The 20,468-nt window shown below is 49.5% G+C and overlaps 1 protein-coding gene across 1 annotated transcript in view; it reads right to left on the bottom strand.

Moving 5' to 3' along the window:
* Positions 1 to 2,715: 2,715 nt before the first annotated feature.
* Positions 2,716 to 20,468, bottom strand: part of LOC110470949 (uncharacterized) — a 100,399-nt gene continuing 82,646 nt past the window's right edge. Inside the window, exons 71-79 of the mRNA XM_077783713.1 lie at positions 18,843 to 18,905; positions 18,350 to 18,412; positions 17,104 to 17,220; positions 14,448 to 14,525; positions 13,229 to 13,282; positions 11,367 to 11,415; positions 10,445 to 10,483; positions 9,844 to 9,996; positions 2,716 to 2,992 (exon numbers count right to left, since the gene is read on the bottom strand). Coding sequence (XP_077639839.1) covers positions 2,979 to 2,992; positions 9,844 to 9,996; positions 10,445 to 10,483; positions 11,367 to 11,415; positions 13,229 to 13,282; positions 14,448 to 14,525; positions 17,104 to 17,220; positions 18,350 to 18,412; positions 18,843 to 18,905 — 630 coding nt within the window. The 3' untranslated portion in view covers positions 2,716 to 2,978. The remainder of the gene's footprint in view (positions 2,993 to 9,843; positions 9,997 to 10,444; positions 10,484 to 11,366; positions 11,416 to 13,228; positions 13,283 to 14,447; positions 14,526 to 17,103; positions 17,221 to 18,349; positions 18,413 to 18,842; positions 18,906 to 20,468) is intronic.

Raw genomic sequence — 20,468 nt, 5'->3', positions numbered from 1 at the left:
TCCCATCCCCGGGATGCGGATCCCGATCCCGAATCCCTCTTTATTCCCAAATTCCACGGGGGGTTCCTCCGCCGGCTTGGCGCGCGTCAAATCCCAGATTTCCGCCGCTCGGCCCGGCTTTTCCCGAGGCCGTTCTCCCAGGCACGTCCGGGAATTTTAGGGATGATTTTTAGGGATGGCGCTGGGCTGGAAAGGGAGAATGAAGGGATTGGCCAAAAATTTCTGGGAATAACAGCAGGAAGGGAATTGCCTCAGTTTCCCGGATCCCACAGGCCCGTTCCTCCCCTGTGCATTCCCAGATTTATCAAATTTTCTTGGAATTCCTGCTGCCTCCACCCCTGTGCATTCCCAGATTTATCGAGGATTTTCCTGGAATTTCTGCTGCCTCCACCCCTGTGCATTCCCAGATTTATCAAGGAATTTTTCCTGGAATTTCTGCTGCCTCCACCCCTGTGCATTCCCAGATTTATCAAGGATTTTCCTGGAATTTCTGCTGCTTGGCGTCTCCTCAGCCTCGGTGACCAATTCCCACAATTTTTGGCTCCAGATCCTAAAGGCTGGAGCAGGATTTGGCCTCCTGCTCCCAGAGCATCCAAAGGAATTGGGAAGAGCCTCCCCAGGGAGCGGGATTGAGGAATTTTTGCTTTTGGGATTTGGGAGAAAATTCCATGTTGAATTCTTAATTATCGAACGGCTTGTTATCCTTAATGGAAGGGATGGGTGGGAATTTGGGAATGAGGAATTCCTGGCTGGGCTGGGATTGCCAGAGCAGCTGGGGCTGCCCCTGGATCCCTGCAATGTCCCAGGAAGGACTGGAGCACCCTGAGATCATGGCAGGTGGCCCTGGAATGAGCTTTGAGGTCCCTTCCCACCCAAACTGGTCCAGGATTCTGGGATTTGGGACACTCAGGATCCATCCTGAGGGATTTTTATGGAAAATGGGGATAGAAAAGAGAGGGAAAGGGAAGGGAGACCCTTCATGGCTTCCTGAGATTCCAAGTGAAGCCCCTGGGTCCATGAATTTCTTGGAGAGGAGATGGATCCAGTGTCAGGCTGGGAGAGCTGGGAATGTTCCCCTGGAGAAGGGAAGGATCCAGGGAGAGCTTCCAGCACATTCCAGGGCCTGAAGGGGCTCCAGGAGAGCTGAAATTTGGGAAAAGCCTGGAGGGACAGGACCCAGGGAATGGCTCCCACTGCCAGAGGGCAGCCAGGGATGGGATCTTGGGAATGAGGAATTCCTGGCTGGGCTGGGATTGCCAGAGCAGCTGGGGCTGGATCCTGGAATGTCCAAGGAAAAGTTGGAGCAGCCTGGGACAGCAGAAGATTCCCTGTCCATGGCAGGAGTGGAATTGGATATTCCTTAAAGTCCCTCCAATCCCAAACCATTCCATGATTTTATTTTCCAACCAGGGAACCTGTGCCTCTTCCAAGCCTCCCTTTCCCGGATCATTTAATTTGGGAATGAGATTCTTTCCTGATTATTCCAAATCCTTTATTTCCCTGGATGGTCTCAACTCCCCCGGGGGCTGGAATTCCACTCATTCCAGATTTCCTGGGATGTTGAATTCCAGAGGCTGCATTCCTGGGTACATTCACGCAGGGAAAGCAGGAAAATGTGGGAATGTTTCTCAGAATTCCACTCGTTCCCGAGCCCTCTGGAAAAGCCCAATCCCTCCCTTCCGGGTGACGCCGTTCTTCCCACCGGGAACGTTTTGTTTCTTCTCCCAGGGAATATTTTTCCGGAATGTTTTTCCTGCCCAAGGACATCTCGGGACAGGCCAGGATTCCAGGAGGAGAGGTTGGAATTGTCCCTCTGGAAACGGCTCCTTGCCAAGGCTTACAAAATTCCATGTTTTTCACTTTTTTGGGGCGGAGGAGGAAAAGGAAGGAAAATCCCCAAATCTCTGCTCCTCCCTGCCCAGTCCCCGGGATTTTGGGAGTGAGGGAATGAGCAAAGAGCCAATCCCGAATCCTGGGAAATCCGAACTCTGGGAATTCTGAAACCTGGCAAATCCGAGCTCAGTTTTACCAAACGACGTGGAAAACTTTGGATAAATCCTTGTTTTCCCATTGGAAATCCTGTAACCTTTCCCAAGGATTGTCCCATGGAGCAGAACCCCCCTCAGCTGTGTCTCCATGGGACCAAAATCCCGGGATTTGGAGTCCCTCTTCCTGGATTTCCACACCTTTTCTTGGATTTCCACAAGTTGCAGCTCCAAGCTCCTTGAGGACTTGGAAGTGGATTTTTTTAGGGACAAGCCTGGCTTGGATCCCTGTTTTTTTTCTTGGAGATTTTTGGGAGGATCCTCTTAACCTGCCCAGGGAATTCCCTGTTTTTTTTCTTGGAGATTTTTGGGTGGATCCTCTTAACCTGCCCAGGGAATTCCCTGTTTTTTTTCTTGGAGATTTTTGGGTGGATCCTCTTAACCTGCCCAGGGAATTCCTAAAGGAAGGAGGAGTGGAGGAGAAGGTGGGAATTCCTGAAGGCCCCAGGGAATTCCCAAGAGGAGGAGGAGGAGGTGGGAATTCTGAAGGCCCCAGGGAATTCCCAAGAGGAGGAGGAGGAGGTGGGAATTCTGAAGGCTCCAGGGAGTTTAGGGCCAGGCCAAAAAGGGATGGGGCTCCACCTGATCCAGCTGGAAAAACAGATTTTTCCCACCTTTCTCTGCCATTCCCGAGGTTTCCCTCTTCCAGGCGAACGCTCCAGAATTCCACAGCATTGAGACACTTTTATTTTACCGAAATAAAACTCGGGAATTCCGTGCCACGTGGTTTGGCTCAGGAATTCTGCCCTTCCCACCCTCCTTTTCCTGTGTATCCAGAGGTTTCCCTCTCCTCATCCCACGATGTCCATAATTCCAGTTTTCCCACATCTTTTTTTCCAGTTTCTCGGTGTTTGTTCTCCTCGTCCTTATCCCGGAGGGGTCGGGGTGACTCTTCCCAATCCCACTGGATTTAAACGAAGCGCTTGGAGCCGCTCAGATCCCTCTGCCTTTTTGGGAAAAAGAGAGGAGAGGAAACAATGGGAATGCTGGCTGCAATCTGGAGAATTCCCTCTTGGAATTCCCAAGCTCGCAGCGGCTTGGGAGGTCCCTGACACCGCGGGGATTGGCCCATCCCACATCCCCAAAAAGCAAATATCCCAATCCTGGCTCTGCTTGGGATCGGCCAGGAAAAACGGGCGCACGGAGAACTCAAGGATGTGTCTTGGATTGGGATGAATCCCATTCCCGGTGGTTTTGGATTCCCACAAAGCACGCTGGAGGTCCCTTCAGCTGCTCCCAAAGCAAATTCCCTGGAAATAAAAACGGGCAGGAGGAGTTTCAGCCATTTCCCGGTGCTGCTGGGCCCGGATCTCAAAAATATTCCCAAAATTACAGATCTGAGGTTTAACTCCTCTCTCTTTTTACAGTTTCCCTCAAACCCAGAGCAGATGAACCTCACCAGAGGATTTTTTTTTTTTTTTAACGGATTGTAGGGAATTCACGGATTTTTTTTCCCCAGAGGGAATTTTGGGAGAGGAATATTTTCCTTGGAAGGCGGGGATCAGTCCCAGCTCCCGCCCTGCTCGGAGCAGGGATTGCATCCCTGCCAGGCCCCATTTGGGATGAGCTGGAGAGGAGGGAAAATCCTCACAAAGCGATCCCAAAACTCCTGGATCTGGCAGTGGAAGCCAAGCTGTGCTTCCAGGGGATTTTCCCATTCCCTGGATGAGGTGACACCCCAAGCCCGGGTGTTAATCCAGTCCTAAACCGGTCTAGGATTGAGCTGAGGAGATGCCAGAGTGTTCTTGGGTGGAACATTCCAGGGTTCCGAAGGCACAAATCCCCAAATTCCTGCACTACTTCAGTCCTTGGAAAGCACAAAAACCTCCGAAATATCTGGACCTGGTGGATCCATGCACACTTCCATGGAATTAACCCAAGGGAGATGTCCAGGAGCTCCTGGGAACGATCTGGGAATGGGAATGGTGCTGGCAGGAGCCCTCATCCATGGGCTGCAGGAAAACACCCCACAATTCCATGGGAAAACACCCCACAATTCCCATGGGAAAACACCCCACAATTCCCATGGGAAAACACCCCACAATTCCCATGGGAAAACACCCCACAATTCCCATGGGCTGGATCCGGGTGGGAAAACACCCCACAATTCCTCATGGGAAAACACCCCACAATTCCCATGGGAAAACACCCCAAAATTCCCATGGGAAAACACCCCACAATTCCCAAGGGCTGCATCCGGGTGGGAAAACACCCCACAATTCCATGGGAAAACACCCCACAATTCCCATGGGAAAACACCCCACAATTCCCATGGGAAAACACCCCACAATTCCCAGAGCCTGGATCCGGGTGGGAAAACACCCCACAATTCCCAGAGCTTGGATCCGGGTGGGAAATCACCCCACAATTCCCATGGGAAATCACCCCACAATTCCCATGGGAAATCACCCCACAATTCCCAAGGGCTGGATCCGGGTGGGAAAACACCCCACAATTCCCAAGGGAAAACACCCCACAATTCCCAGAGCCTGGATCCGGGTGGGAAAACACCCCACAATTCCTCATGGGAAAACACCCCACAATTCCCATGGGAAAACACCCCACAATTCCCAAGGGCTGGATCCGGGTGGGAAAACACCCCACAATTCCCAGAGCTTGGATCCGGGTGGGAAAACACCCCACAATTCCCATGGGAAAACACCCCACAATTCCCAGAGCTTGGATCCACGTGGGAAAACACCCCACAATTCCCAAGGGCTGGATCCGGGTGGGAAAACACCCCACAATTCCCATGGGAAAACACCCCAAAATTCCATGGGAAAACACCCCACAATTCCCATGGGAAAACACCCCAAAATTCCCAGAGCTTGGATCCACGTGGGAAAACACCCCGGAACCATCCAGGGGTTGGATCCAGGTGGGAAAAGGTCACACTTTGGAAAACATCCCCGTAACAGTCCATAAAAAAATCCATAAAAACAGTCCCGTAAAAATCCAGGCTTGGATTTTTTTTCTGGAAAACATCCCCACACCCACCCCTGGGATGGATCCCAGAGTGGACAAAGGAGGGAATCCGAGTGGATTCCCAGAATGGAAAAATGGGGATAATCCAGGAGTGGATTCTCCAGGAAAAATGGGGATATCCAGGAGTGGATTCTCCGGGAAAAATGGGGATGTGTGGGAGTGGATAAAGGAGGGAATCCGAGTGGATTCCCAGAATGGAAAAATGGGGATAATCCAGGAGTGGATTCTCCGGGAAAAATGGGGATATCCAGGAGTGGATTCTCCAGGAAAAATGGGGATATGTGGGAGTGGATAAAGGAGGGAATCCGAGTGGATTCCCAGAGGGACAAAGGGCTGGTTGCACCCTGGATTTTGGGTGGGATATTTCCACGGGAACATTTGCATTCAGGGAATTCCAGGAGGATGCTCCCAGTGTGTTTTTCTGGATCAAAATGCCAAAATGTCACTTCATTCCCAGCTTTCCACCTGGGAAGTGACTTCCCAAAATGTCACTTCATTCCCAAAATGTCACTTCATTCCCAAAATGTCACTTCATTCCCAAAATGTCACTTCATTCCCAGTTTTCCTCCTGGGAAGTGACTTCTTCCCAAAATGCCATTTCATTCCCAAAATGTCATTTCATTCCCAGCTTCCCACCTGGGAAGTGACTTCTTCCCAAAATGTCACTTCATTACCAAAATGCCACTTCATTCCCAGCTTCCCACCTGGGAAGTGACTTCCCAAAATGTCACTTCATTCCCAAAATGTCACTTCATTCCCAGCTTCCCACCTGGGAAGTGACTTCATTCCCAAAATGCCATTTCATTCCCAGCTTCCCACCTGGGAATTGACTTCTTCCCAAAATGCCATTTCATTCCCAAAATGTCACTTCATTCCCAGCTTCCCACCTGGGAAGTGACTTCTTCCCAAAATGCCACTTCATTCCCAAAATGCCACTTCATTCCCAAAATGTCACTTCATTCCCAAAATGCCACTTCATTCCCAAAATGTCACTTCATTCCCAGTTTTCCTCCTGGGAATTGGCTGCGGGCTCCTCGCCGAGAGGTTCCCGTTGTCTGCTGCTCCGGGGCTGGAGCTGGAGGGTTGGGAGGAAAAAAATCCAAGGAAATCACATGGAATGAGGGCGTGCAAACAAATTATCCCTCATTGAAGTCAAGCCCCTTGGAGCCTTCCCGCGGCTAACGAGTTCTCCCAAGAAATGTCACGGAGCGACCGGCGGCAATAAATCCCTGTAATGGTGTTAAACAACCCCGCGCGAGAGGTCGGCCGTCCGTCAGGGAAAATGGAATTTTCTTGGCTGTTTGCCGGAGATAAACGTCAGGCTGGAGCCTCGGAAAAGCCGGGAGCGATGGGAATCTGGCGTTCGGAGACGCGCTCGGCGCGTGGCGGAGACGGATGGATGAGCCCTCCCGCCTCGGCCCCGCGTTTTAACGGGATCGTTGGCTGCTGCCGTGATCCCACAACACCCGGAACGTCCCATCCGTCCCATCCCGGGCGCTGCCGAGCGAGTTTCCGTCCCCACGGGAGACGCGGACGTCCGGCACGGACGTCGGCAGAGCGCCCGGAGCGATGGTTTGGGGTTTGGTTCTGGGATCGGCTGGGTTTTTTTGGGATGCGTTCATTCCTTACCCCTGGATGGGGCCAGCGTGCATGGGTTGGATTGAAAACCCTTCCCAAAGCTCTTCCCAAAGCTCTCCATCCCGGGGAATCACAGAACCGTGGAATATGAGCTGGGAATTGGATGATCCCTAAGGCCCCTTCCCACCCAAACTGCTCCATGCCTCAGGTTGGAAAGGGAGCCATAAAAACCCTCCCATCCAAATCTCTGTCGGACCCCTTGGCCTGGAATTGGGGGATTTTTACGGCATTTTCCATCCCAAACCATTCCATGGCCTGAATTTGAAGGATCTGTAAAAAATCTGGAATCCAAATATTTTTTGGACTCCCTTGGCCTGGAATTGGATGATTTTTAAGGCCTTTTCCATCCCAAACCATTCCATGGCCTGAATTTGAAGGGTCTGTAAAAACCCCGGAATCCAAATATTTGTTGGACTCCCTTGGCCTGGAATTGGATGATTTTTACGGCATTTTCCATCCCAAACTGTTCCATGTCCCAAACTGGAGAGAGGCCTGGAAAAAACCTGGAATCCAAATATGTTTTGGACACCCTTGGCCTGAAATTGGATGATTTTTAAGGACACCCCAAATAAATTCATGTCCTGAATTTGAAGGGTCTGTAAAAACCCCGGAATCCAAATATTTTTTGGACTCCCTTGGCCTGGAATTGGATGATTTTTAAGGCATTTTCCATCCCAAACCATTCCATATCCCAAACTGGAAAGAGGCCTGGAAAAACCCCGGAATCCATATGTTTTTTGGACTCCCCTGGCCTGGAATTGGAGGATTTTTAAGGTCCCTTCCATCCCAAACTGTTCCATATCCCAAACTGGAAAGAGGCCTGGAAAAACCCCGGAATCCAAATCTTTGTTGGACTCCCCTGGCCTGGAATTGGAGGATTTTTAAGGACATCCCAAACCATTCCATGGCCTGAATATGAAGGGTCTGTAAAAAACCTGGAATCCAAATGTTTTTTGGACTCCCTTGGCCTGGAATTGGGGGATTATTAAGGACATCCCAAACCATTCCATGGCCTGAATTAGAAGGATCTGTAAAAAACCTGGAATCCAAATCTTTGTTGGACTCCCTTGGCCTGGAATTGGATGATTTTTAAGGACACCCCAAATAAATTCATGTCCTGAATTTGAAGGGTCTGTAAAAACCCCGGAATCCAAATATTTTTTGGACTCCCTGGCCTGGAATTGGAGGATTTTTAAAGCCTTTTCCATCCCAAACCATTCCATGTCCCAAAATGGAAAGAGGCCTGGAAAAACCCCGGAATCCAAATGTTTTTTGGACTCCTTGGCCTGGAATTGGAGGATTTTTAAAGCCTTTTCCATCCCAAACCATTCCATATCCCAAACTGGAAAGAAGCCTGGAAAAACCCTGGAATCCAAATATTTTTTGGACTCCCTTGGCCTGGAATTGGAAGATTTTTAAGGACACCCCAAATAAATTCATGTCCTGAATTAGAAGGGTCTGGAAAAACCCCGGAATCCAAATATTTTTTGGACTCCCTGGCCTGGAATTGGATGATTTTTAAGGACACCCCAAATAAATTCATGTCCTGAATTTGAAGGGTCTGTAAAAACCCTGGAATCCAAATATTTTTTAGACTCCCCTGGCCTGGAATTGGAGGATTATTAAGGACATCCCAAACCATTCCATGTCCTGAATTTGAAGGATCTGTAAAAAACCTGGAATCCAAATATTTTTTGGACTCCCTGGCCTGGAATTGGATGATTTTTAAGGTCCCTTCCATCCCAAACCATTCCATGTCCCAAAATGGAAAGAGGCCTGGAAAAACCCCAGAATCCAAATATTTTTTAGACTCCCCTGGCCTGGAATTGGGGGATTTTTAAGGTCCCTTCCATCCCAAACCATTCCATGTCCCAAACTGGAGAGAGGCCTGGAAAAAACCTGGAATCCAAACATGTTTTGGACTCCTTGGCCTGGAATTGGGGGATTTTTAAGGTCCCTTCCATCCCAAACCATTCCATGTCCCAAACTGGAAGGATCATGGAGTCCAGCTCCCTCTCAGACTGGAATTTGGATCTCGGAGACCTCCCCTAGAGGATGTTTTTGGGGTGACAAAGAGGATTTAATGACGGTGTTTGATCAGATTTAATTAAGCCCCAAACCCCCAGGCTGGAAAACCGTTCCACTGCTCCGTGCCCCTAATTTGGAAGAAATTCCCCAGGAACATCACACTTGCATCCCATAATACGCCATAAACCGTAGGGCAACGCTACAGCTGATTTTGGGGTGTAAAGGTGGCAACGTCGGGGTGTCTCGCTCAGCACAATGGGATTTACATTTTTTTAAAAAATTTATTTATTTAGTTGTTTTAAAATTAATTTTTAAGTGTATTTTTTTTTTTTTTTTAATTTTTAATTTATTTCGAATTATTTCTCCAGCTGTGCCACCCATTGTACCCAACCCTCCTTCTCGTCCTCCTCCTGGCCACCAAATCTGATCTTCGTCTGCTGGATTACAAGAAACGATCCCAAATTCTCCCTGATTTTTAATCCTGTCCTGAAATTTTTGGTTGGAGCTCCAGGTAGGAGGAATCCTGCCACAAATCCCTCCTGTTTTCCCTCTCTCCCACGAATCCAGATGGAAATCCATGCCCTGGCGAGGAGACCACGAGGTCCATGGGTGGCTCTTGCCCTGCTCCAGGAGCAGATCTGGCTCTCCCGGGGCCCTTCCCTCTTGGAAAACACTGGCAGGAACAGCTCCGGTGGTTTTTCCAAAAGGAAAAACTCACGGAAAACAGGTTTTCCCACGTTTTTAAGCTGTGGTTTTATCCTTTATTACAACCTTCACGAGGCCCTGGGCAGAACCAATCCGGGATGAGTGTCGGGTCTCAGAGATGCCATTTCTTCCCGCTTGGAAGTTTTGCTGGAATTTGCCAAGGGTGTGGTGGGAAAAGTGGGACAAAATCATGCCGGAAGCGGGAGCCTCCTCCCAGCTTTTTAAAAGGAACCCTTTGGAAGGCTGGGATCACCACCGATCCCGTGAATATTTGGGTTTTCCTTGCCTCCCAGGGACGTTGGCTCGTGTCGTCTCCGAGAGCGTGGGGTAGCTCACGGGAATCCCATCCCTGCCTCGTTCCTGCCCAAATCCCGGGAAGCGGATTTAGCACGGAATGAGCATTCCGCGGTTGGAAAGACGGGAAGGAGGCAGCTGGACTCACCTGCAAGGGGCGGAGGTGGCTCCACGAAGGGCTTCACCGTGGTCCTGCCGTCAGTGGTGCCAAGCTCTTCTTCCCACTTTCCGCCATTCCCGGTGTATTCCCGAGACTGGGAATACCCTTGGAGCTGCCTGTGGACTTCAGCTGCCTGCAGACCTGCGGGATGAGGGTCACTGAGGACGGATCCGATGCTTTTGGAGCGCTCCGGACTCCGGGGACCATTGGATTTGAGGATCCCATGAGTCCCGGAGCTGATCCCGGGGATGGCTTGGGATGGTGGAGCAATCCCGGAATTTTGTGGGCAGGGATTGGGATTTCTGTGGGTTCAGCTTTAAAAACTGGGAGTCAGGAAGGGATTCGATCATGTCCTGGAGGAGGGGGTGAAAACAGGAGACTTCCAGGATTCCCTCGGATCCCTCAGATTCCTCTCAGGAAAACCCGTCCCCCTCAAGCCAGGATCCAAAAGCTGTTGGTGATCCGACATTTCCTGCACTGAATCCCAGAAAAAAACCCCATTTATTCCTAAAAACAACTTTTCACTTGCAGTCTGGGGCTGGTTTGGGGCAAGGAGAAGATCCTTTCCTGCATGAATTCCCAGCCTTACCCTTCTCCATGGACATCCTTCCCAACTCGCCTCCACAACCTGCAGACAGAAGAGACAGGGAAGAGTTGGTTTGCTACTTTTTTTTTCCCAACGTAAATAAGATTTGCCGAGGAAATAATTACTTTTATGGATTATTTTTCATCCCTTTTTCCCCGTTTTCAAGGATCCAAATGCTTCCTAACAGCTCCAGCAGTGGTGAACCTAAAAATCCTCCATATCCATAGGGAAAGCCCAGGGAATGAGGTAGGAATTTTCTGCTGGATCTCAAATTTATGGATTTCTTCAGGGCAAGGAAAGCAAGACCTCAAAAAATTTCAGTGTTGAGGTTCTGGGATAAAAACATCCCCAAATTTTCCTTTTTTTTTTTTTTTGTGTTTTTTGTTTGTTGTGTTTCTGTTGTTTGATTTGATTTTTTTTTTTTGTGGGTTTTGTTTGTTTGATGGTTTTGGGTGGGGATTTTTGGGTTTTTTTGTGGTTTTTTTGTTTTGTTTTGTTTTGTTTTGTTTTTGTTTTATTTTGTTTTTGGGTTTTTTTGTGGGTTTTTTTTGTTTTTTTTCTTTTTTTTTTGTGGTGCTGGTGGTAGCTATTCCCCGTGGGAGTGGAGAACTGTGCACAATGCCAAGGAATGCCACAAAAAACTGGGAATTAAAAGGTTCGGCGAGCTCCGAGTGACCCAGCGCTTTCCCCATCCCTGAGGAAATGGGGGAAAGATTTGCTGACAAAACCAAACGGGAAGAGACAGGGGGGGAATAAAGGATAAAACCGGAGAATTTCGGGAGGTCAGGAATCTGCAGGGCCTGGAATTCCACCCTCCTGGAGAGGGGCCCCGCTCCACCTGCTGCTGACGGTGACATTTGGACGCGTGCCGACGCGGAGGTGGCTCCAATTTAGCTGCTGGCAGGGTCGCCAGGGGCCAACTCACCACAAATCCCTCTCATTTCGCTCCTCAGCACTTCCTTCACCTCTTCCTCCTGTGCCAGAGTGGGAAAAAGGGAATTTAGGGATCAATTCCGACCCTGGCAGCATCTCCCTGATTGTCCCACCGAGGTGGAGTCGCCTCGTTTGGGGCGTAACGAGAGCGGAGATTTGGTGTGACGGGGAGCTCGGGTCAAGATTTGTGCCTCATTCCATCTGGAAATTCCAGGTTTTCCTGCAGCCAGCTCCTCTGGCCATACAGGATGGGAACCCAACCCATGTCACCCCTCAAACCTGGGCTGGCTTTCCAAGGAGTGTCCCCACCTTCTTGGCATTGTCCCACCGAGGTGGAGTCGCCTCGCTTGGGGCGTAACGAGAGCGGAGATTTGGTGTGACGGGGAGCTCGGGTCAAGATTTGTGCCTCATTCCATCTGGAAATTCCAGGTTTTCCTGCAGCCAGCTCCTCTGGCCATACAGGATGGGAACCCAACCCATGTCACCCCTCAAACCTGGGCTGGCTTTCCAAGGAGTGTCCCCACCTTCTTGGCATTGTCCCACTGAGGTGGAGTCGCCTCGTTTGGGGCGTAACGAGAGCGGAGATTTGGTGTGACGGGGAGCTCGGGTCAAGATTTGTGCCTCATTCCATCTGGAAATTCCAGGTTTTCCTGCAGCCAGCTCCTCTGGCCATACAGGATGGGAACCCAACCCATGTCACCCCTCAAACCTGGGCTGGCTTTCCAAGGAGTGTCCCCACCTTCTTGGCATTGTCCCACCGAGGTGGAGCCGCCTCGTTTGGGGCGTAACGAGAGCGGAGATTTGGTGTGACGGGGAGCTCGGGTCAAGATTTGTGCCTCATTCCATCTGGAAATTCCAGGTTTTCCTGCAGCCAGCTCCTCTGGCCACGAGGAATGGGAACCCAACCCATGTCACCCCTCAAACCTGGGCTGGCTTTCCAAGGAGTGTCCCCACGCTCGTGGCGTTGTCCCCAAAGCCACGATCTCCCAAACTTCCCCGAGCTCTGAAAAGCCTTGGAGCCACCTGCATCCAAGTTATCCTCCAGGATTTCCCCTTGGGAATGGGGCTGTGGAACCACCTTTGATCATTTGGAGCTGCGCCTCCTCCTGCTTTCTCTGCCTCTTTGCCAGCCAAAGCCTTTCCCCATGGAATGAGAGCTGTGATCTCATGGATTTGGAGCCCATCCTTCATCCCTGGGACAGCTGACAGCCACTGATCCGTTGGGAATCTTCCCTGTGGGATGATCCATGTCCAACTGGACTTCCTGGGGTCATCAAGTTTGGGGTATCTTCCCATGCAGGGAGCTGGAATTTTCCACAGCCCCAAATTCAGGAGATCCTTTCCCACAACCCCCCTGGCTAAAATGAATCCTGCTTGGAAAAATCAATCCACACCCTGGGGAAATGGAAAGAATGCCTCGTGTCACAAAAGTGGCACAAAATCCGGGACGAAGGGATGCGGAGGGAGCTGCAGCAGGAATTTTGTCCCGATCCATGAGGTGTAACCCTTCCTTCTTCCTCAGCATTTGGAAGGCCGCTTTTCCCTAAAGGCTTTGAAGATGAGGGGAATTTCCCTCTCCTGCTTTTCCTTTGGCTTGGATCCGCCCCGGAGCACCGATCCTGTCGGACAGCCAGGAGCTGGGAGTCGTGGCAAAGATTGGGGAGGGAAAAACCGGCCTGGTCCTTTAGGCTTGGCTTTGTAGAGCCTGGCTCTGCCATCCCCGACAGCTTCATTCCCCAAATATTCTCGGAGTGAATCCGTTTCCCAGCGTTTCCCTCCTCCCCTCGGCCTCTTTGGCCAATTTTCTCCATTTTCCCCCCAAAATGGGAAACGATCTTGAGAACAAGCACTCACGGAAAGGCCCGGATCGCCCTTGGCTCCTTTCTGCCCGGCAGGACCATTTTCCCCCTGTGGAAAACATTCCATCATCACCAAATCCTCGGAGATTGTCCATGAAAAGCTCCGGGAATAAGCGCTCCTCAGGGATGATAGCTCGGAAGGGAGGTGGGTAAAAAGCCTCACGTGTTTCCCTCTAAATTTTAGGGATTTTCTGCGAGTGGCTGACAGGAACGGCCTCGTCCATGGGTCCATCAGATCATCCCAGATTTTTTGGGAGCTCTGCTGCATCCCAACAATATTCATTAAAAACGGGAGCCGCCGTTCCCAAGCCTCAGCATCCTGATCCTGGGATAATGAAGCACTTGGTGTCCTGATCACTTGGAATTATCTCCCCGTGGAGAGGTCAAATATTCCCCTGAAGAGATGGGAAAGGAGGGGAGGAAAGGGGAGGGAAAATCTCTAGAGGGAAAAAAACTGGGAGATGAAATCCACGGATCAAATTGGGTTTATTTTCCAGCTGGAAGAGGTGGATACAAGGAGAGGGTCTGCACAGAATCTTTGGGAATCAGCTCAAGCAAAAGATTTGAAACTGGAGCTGCAATTCCAGTGCTGGAAAGATGGAAAAACAAGGAGATGTCGAGCTTTGTCCACAAGGGATAAAAACACCCTGACAAATTTTCCACTCCCAACTGCTGGAAACTGGATTTGTGCATTAAGGGGACTTCAAAACATTAAAGGACAAGAAGGATGATCCCAATTAAAGCCGGGAGGATCATTTTTCTCAATCCACGCTCGCTTCCAGCGCCAGGAAAAAAATCACATTATCCCCCAGCAGCACATGGAGCTGAAGCAGTGCCACTCCTGATCCTAAAATCCCTCGGGACACTGGGATGCAGGGTGTAGGGATTGACCCCAAACAGGCCGGGATCCAAAATCCTTATGGAATTCTCTGCTGAGCGTTAATTGTGCGTTAATGACCCCGCACTGATTAGGGGGTCATTCCTGCTCTGCTGATCCAAAATTTCTCGTTTTCCCAAAGGAATCTCCCGCCCCAGCTGGAGGCGCCTCCAGGCAGGAATTTGGGCAGCGCTGCCCGTGTCCGACGCCTGGAATTTGGGATTGTGATGGCTCTGCTGGTGTTGGGAAATCTGAGAGACGAAACCTGGAGGATCCAAGGTTCATCCAAGCCCAGTTTGGAATTTTGGGAGCCCCAGCGGATCGTTCCCGTACTGACCGCTTCTCCTTTCGGCCCGTCCATGCCCGGCGGTCCCTGGAGGCAGAGCTGGGATCTCCCTCTTCTCCCTGGTGGACCCTGGAGAGGAGAAGGAGAGTTCAGGCAGATATCCAGAGATATCCCCAATTTCTTTGGGATTTTTTCCCCCTAAAACCCAACCTGGGAATGTGCTCTGGAATTTTTTCCCCCCCGTGTCCCAACCCCACAAGCCATTCCCAGCGTTTCTCTTTAATTCCAGGAGAAGCCACGGAGCGCCGTGGGTGGGAAAAGTGGCGCCTCACGGCCTCTCTTTAATCAGTGTCCAAAAAAATAAAAAAAAAGCCATTTATTATCCCAGACAGGCTTTTCTGGGCTCGCTAATAACATCAAAAATTCCAGCCTTTTTAAATATCCATGAGGGAATCTTGTACTTTCGGCTCCTTCCTCCCTCCTGCGATTCCTTTGATTTATTTTTCATGGCAAGGCACAGCCTGGGGAGCAAGAGGAGGAAGAATAATTTTGTTTCCATGGGCTGTAGCGGGATTTAATCCATATTTTATTGTTCCGGAAGGACCTTTTCCCACCTTCCTCCTACAACCACCCTTCAAAATTCCTCTTAAAGATTCCCGTCACACTTCCAGCATCTTTATTTAGGGGCTTCAAGCTCTTATTTTTAAGGAAGATGCCGATTTCCAGAGGTATTTTTCCAGGTAAAATTCAGCTTCCAAAAGGCAAATTATCAGGGAGAAAATCCAAGTGTCTTTAGGGGAAAAAAAAAAAAAATAGAAATATTTGGGAGTTGTTTTCAAGTTGATTTTGTGATAAAGGAGTTGATTAAAGGAGATCTGGTGCCATGAAAAAAAAAAAAAATTGGGAATTTCTGGATATGGGTCGAGTTCCTTGTTTATCCTTCCTGCTCTGCATCCCTCTTATTGCCTTAAATCCCTTTTTTTTTTTGGGAATTCCACGGGATCGCACATTTTTTGTCTTTCTGAAGAGCAGCCTCATGTTCCGATAGACATCTCCCATTCCAGATACCGAGGTTGTCGTTTTTAATAACTTAATTAATCAAAACATTATTTTTCACGTGGAATCTGCCAAAATCCCGCCACGATTTGATCCCGATGGAGCTGACGTGGTGTAAAAGTTGTCAATGGATATCGCCTTGGGAAAAAAGGAGGAAAATTCTGCGGGAATGAGGTGGAATAGAGATTTTTTAGTGACCCATCCATGTCAGAATTCCTGCAAAGATCTGTAGGATATCCTTGGAAATCCAGGAGAATGGATCTGATGGGATCCAGGCTCACTCAGATTTTCCCAAAAAATTGGGAATTGTCCCAACTTCTGTCTCCAAAATCCAAATTATTGCTGCTGTTGTCAGGAATCAAGCAGGGCTTACGGATAAAATTTGGTTTTCCAGGTTATTTTATTCCAACTTTTCTCCGATTCTTGGATCTTCCAGGTAATTTTTGTATTCTTTAATCCAAGCCCGAAACTCTCCCAGCAAAACCACGGAGGGAATTTTCATTTCCAGCCTTTTTTCTTTTTCCACTTTGCAAAGTTATTTATTTCTCGGAGCTGTCTCCAGAAAACTTCCAGGGCAGGGTGATCCAGCTCATCGATGGAATTAACATCTCATTTCCCAGGATTTTTTTTCCCCTATGATTCTAAAGGTGCCCAGCGTGGCTGGAATGCAAAAATATTCATTAAACTCGGGAGCTGAGAGCCACCGGCTGCTTCCCAAGCCTCGGCATCCTGATCCTGGGATAATGAAGCACTTGGTGTCCTGGTGACTTGGAATTATCTCCCCCTGGAGAGGTCAAATCTCCTCCTGGAGAGACGGGAAAGGAGGGGAGGAAAGGGGAGGGAAAATGTCCCCAGGGAAAGGAAGCGGGAGATGGAATCCACGGATCAAAATCCTGCGGGAAGAGGGAATGTGGGAGAGCTCTGGAGAGGGGGGACAGGGGGACACGACAGGGGTGGCCAGGAGGGGGTTCCTGTGGGATTTGGGATTCCTGTGGGATTCAGGACCCACTGGGATTCAGGATCCGTGGGATTTCTGTGGGATTCAGGACCTGCTGGGACTCCTGTGGTATTCAGGATCTGAGGGATTCCTGTGGGATGCAGGACCTGCTGGGATTCCTGTGGGATTCAGGATCTGAGGGATTCCTGTGGGATTCAGGACCTGTGGGTTTCAGGACCTTCAGGATTCCTGTGGGATTCAGGACCTGAGGGATTCCTGTGGGATTCCTGTTGGGATTCAGGACCTGTGGGATTCAGGACCTGAGGGATTCCTGTGGGATTCCTGTTGGGATTCAGGACCTGTGGGATTCAGGACCTGTGGGATTCCTGTGGGATTCCTGTTGGGATTCAGGACCTGTGGGATTCAGGAACTGTGGGATTCCTGTGGGATTCCTGTTGGGATTCAGGACCTGTGGGATTCAGGACCTGAGGGATTCCTGTGGGATTCCTGTTGGGATTCAGGACCTGTGGGATTCAGGACCTGAGGGATTCCTGTGGGATTCCTGTGGGATGCAGGACCTGTGGGATGCAGGATCTGAGGGATTCCTGTGGGATGCAGGATCTGAGGGATTCCTGTGGGATTCCTGTTGGGATTCAGGACCTGTGGGATGCAGGATCTGAGGGATTCCTGTGGCATGCAGGACCTGCTGCTCACCTGTGGGCCTGGCTCGCCCTGTGGCCCTCGAGGTCCAGCTGCTCCGGCCCCTCCAGGCTTCCCAGGCCATCCCGCTTGTCCCTTGAATCCTGCCACTCCAGGAACTCCCTTGGCTCCCTGGGAATCACAGGGGTTTTAGGGATGGGGCAGCCAAACCTCATCCAAACGCTTCCACGGGGTTGGGAATACGGGAACACCTCCCACATTCCTCTGGCGTGGGAGCTTTGCTCTCCACCTTTCCTAGTCCAGAAGAAAAGGTGACTTGGGTTTTCCAAGATTTCCAAAATTCCCAGCTCACCTGAACGGAACCCTTTCATTCGTAACCCCTGGGGAAAAATGAGGAAAGAGGAAGATCCCAAACCTATAAATGTCATCTTCACCACTGAGCTTTCTGCCAGAGCTGCTGGAACAGAAAATATTCCCATGAAACCCGGCAGAAGGAAAAATCCAAGAGCCAGCAGTGGTGGAAAACAAATCTGTGGGAGAGGAGAAGGGTGGGAGAGGAAGGGAATGAGAATTCCCTGGGAATGGTCTCCAAGCCACCAGCCGGAGACTTCAGGAGGTGTTTGACCATCAGGGAGTAGGGAACAATAAAATCCTTTAAGATCCCAAATCCATCAGAGACTGGAATGTGGGAAGGGTCTGAGGGTGGAAAATGCCAAGAGATTTGATGGAGGCTGCTGAGAGTTCGTTTTGTTTTGTTTTTTTTTTTTCCCTTAAAAATTTACTGTTTTATCAGAAATCCCAATTTTTTCCCCCCAGGAGGCAGAGTACAAACTTAGGTGTGGTTTTTTTTAAGGAATAAAGCAGGAAATTAAGGAATGCCGAGGAGGAAGATTGGTGGGGAGTGCTCCAGGTGGGAATTCCTCAAGGAGATGAGAACAGAACTCGGGATCAGCTTGGAGACCTTTCCCATTTCCCACGGCGGGGCGGCCACAGCCTGATCCACTTCTCCTACCCCAGAGCATCCCAGGGATTTTCCTTGGGAATGGTGCTGGAATAACTCTGCCAGTGACTCCCGGCTTCTCCTCACACCAAACTGGCTCCTCCTGGGATTTTATCCATGGAAAGAAGGGAATTTAAGGAGACCTCTCTCCCCTGCCCTTTTCCAACTGCATTCCCAACCCTAACATTCCAGCCAGTTGACATTTCCCCCCTGGAAAGGGCACCAGTGATGTGGGAAATGTGAAATTTTGTTAACTCCACCTGATGGATGTGGGATTTATTCCTCGGAAATGGCACCAACCTTTTCTCCTTTCTCCCCAGGAATTCCCGAGGCGCCGTCGTTCCCCGAGGCTCCTGGCTCGCCCTGGAAGGAGCCAAGGTAATAAAAGCATGGCTCATGTGGGCTTGGAAAAGCTGGGATTTTGGGAATGAACTGGTTTTTCCTTGGGTTAGAGGTATTTACTGAGTGTCACCTCAGTCTGGGCACTGGTGGTATTCCAGGAGAGGGAAAATTCCCATAAACATGGAAAAGGGGCTGTGGAGCATCAGCACTGGGATGGATTAACTCAGCTGAGGAGGTGAGTAAAGATCCCAATCCCAATATCCAAGAATCCTCACCCAATCCATGATGATTTATGGGAACAGATCCGGGAAAACCCAATTCATGCCCTTTGGAGGACACGAGCATTTTCCAGAGGTGGATTTGGGAAAACTTCTGGGAAAACTCTCGAGGGATGACCTTTAATGTCCCTTCCCAAACCATTCCATGATTTTGTGATGGTTCAGATCCTCACCTTTGGTCCACGCTGTCCATTCGATCCTGGAATTCCTGGTTTTCCAGGACTGCCAACTTCTCCCTGTGGATGGAAAAGCAGTAGAGGACAAAGAACCCCCAAAACATCGGGAAAACTCTGGAAAAGCAAGGAAAGGCATGATCCTGGGATGACACTCGGAGATAAAGTCCCACCTCAGCCTGGAAATTTCAGATCACTAAAATTTAACTATTACCAAATGAGACCAATTAACAAACTAACACTAATTTAACCCATAACCAAGATAATTTGGAATCCTTAAAACTGGAGATTATCCCAACTCCAAGCTCGCCTTGGAGGAAAGTAGGTGGGGAATATTCCCTAGATAAAAATTCCGTTGCGAAATGGAGCGGGGATGACGAATCCAAGTGTTAGCAGCAATAACAATAAAAATAATATTAATTTTAAGCATGATTATGACCACAACAATAACATCAACATTGCCTCTGTCACCAACTGCTCCATTTCTCTTATCCAACTTCCCAATCCCTCCATAAAAAGCCCATTAAGGCTCATTAGCGTTGTTTACTGATAAGGGACTAATGGTGCTGATAAGAGCCCGGCACCAATTTAGATCTGAGCCCAGGCTGTTGCTAAGACGCGGATCAGGAGGGATTTGGGCTGGGATTGGTTTAGTTTTTAACCCCAGATTTTCCCGAAATTCCCTAAAAATCTTAGAGCTTCCTGGCCCATGGTTCCCTGCTCTTCCAGGCCTTCCAAGAGGGATTTTCCCACAGAAATGGGGTGGATTCCTGAGAATTCCGTGCCACGGATCAGGAGGGATTTGGGCTGGGTTTAGTTTAGTTTTAACCCCAGATTTTCCCGAAATTCCCTAAAAATCTTAAAGCTTCCCAATCCTCTGTGATTCCCTGCTCTTCATAAACCTTCCAAGAGAGATTTTCTCACAGAAATGGGGTGGATTCCTGAGAATTCCGTGCCATGGATCAGGAGGGATTTGGGCTGGGATTGGTTTAGTTTTTAACCCCAGATTTTCCCAAAATTCCCTAAAAATCTTAGAGCCTCCTGGTCCATGGTTCCCTGCTCTTCCAGACCTTCCAAGAGGGATTTTCCCACAGAAATGGGGTGGATTCCTGAGAATTCCGTGCCATGGATCAGGAGGGATTTGGGCTGGGATTGGTTTAGTTTTAACCCCAGATTTTCCCGAAATTCCCTAAAAATCTTAAAGCTTCCCAATCCTCTGTGATTCCCTGCTCTTCATAAACCTTCCAAGAGGGATTTTCCCACAGAAATGGGGTGGATTCCTGAGAATTCCGTGCCATGGATCAGGAGGGATTTGGGCTGGGATTGGTTTAGTTTTTAACCCCAGATTTTCCCGAAATTCCCTGCAAATCTTAAAGCTTCCCAATCCTTTGTGATTCCCTGCTTTTCATAGGCCTTCCAAGAGGGATTTTCCCACAGAAATGGGGTGGATTCCTGAGAATTCCGTGCCATGGATCAGGAGGGATTTGGGCAGGGTTTAGTTTAGTTTTTAAACCCCAGATTATCCCAAAATTCCCTAAAAATCTTAAAGCTTCCCAATCCTCTGTGATTCCCTGCTCTTCATAAACCTTCCAAGAGGGATTTTCTCACAGAAATGGGGTGGATTCC

Source organism: Lonchura striata, chromosome 5, assembly GCF_046129695.1.
Source record: "Lonchura striata isolate bLonStr1 chromosome 5, bLonStr1.mat, whole genome shotgun sequence".
NCBI classification, from domain to species: Eukaryota; Metazoa; Chordata; class Aves; order Passeriformes; family Estrildidae; genus Lonchura; species Lonchura striata.
The sequence above is the reverse complement of the archived record's forward strand: the minus strand, read 5'-3'. Positions and strand labels throughout refer to the sequence as shown.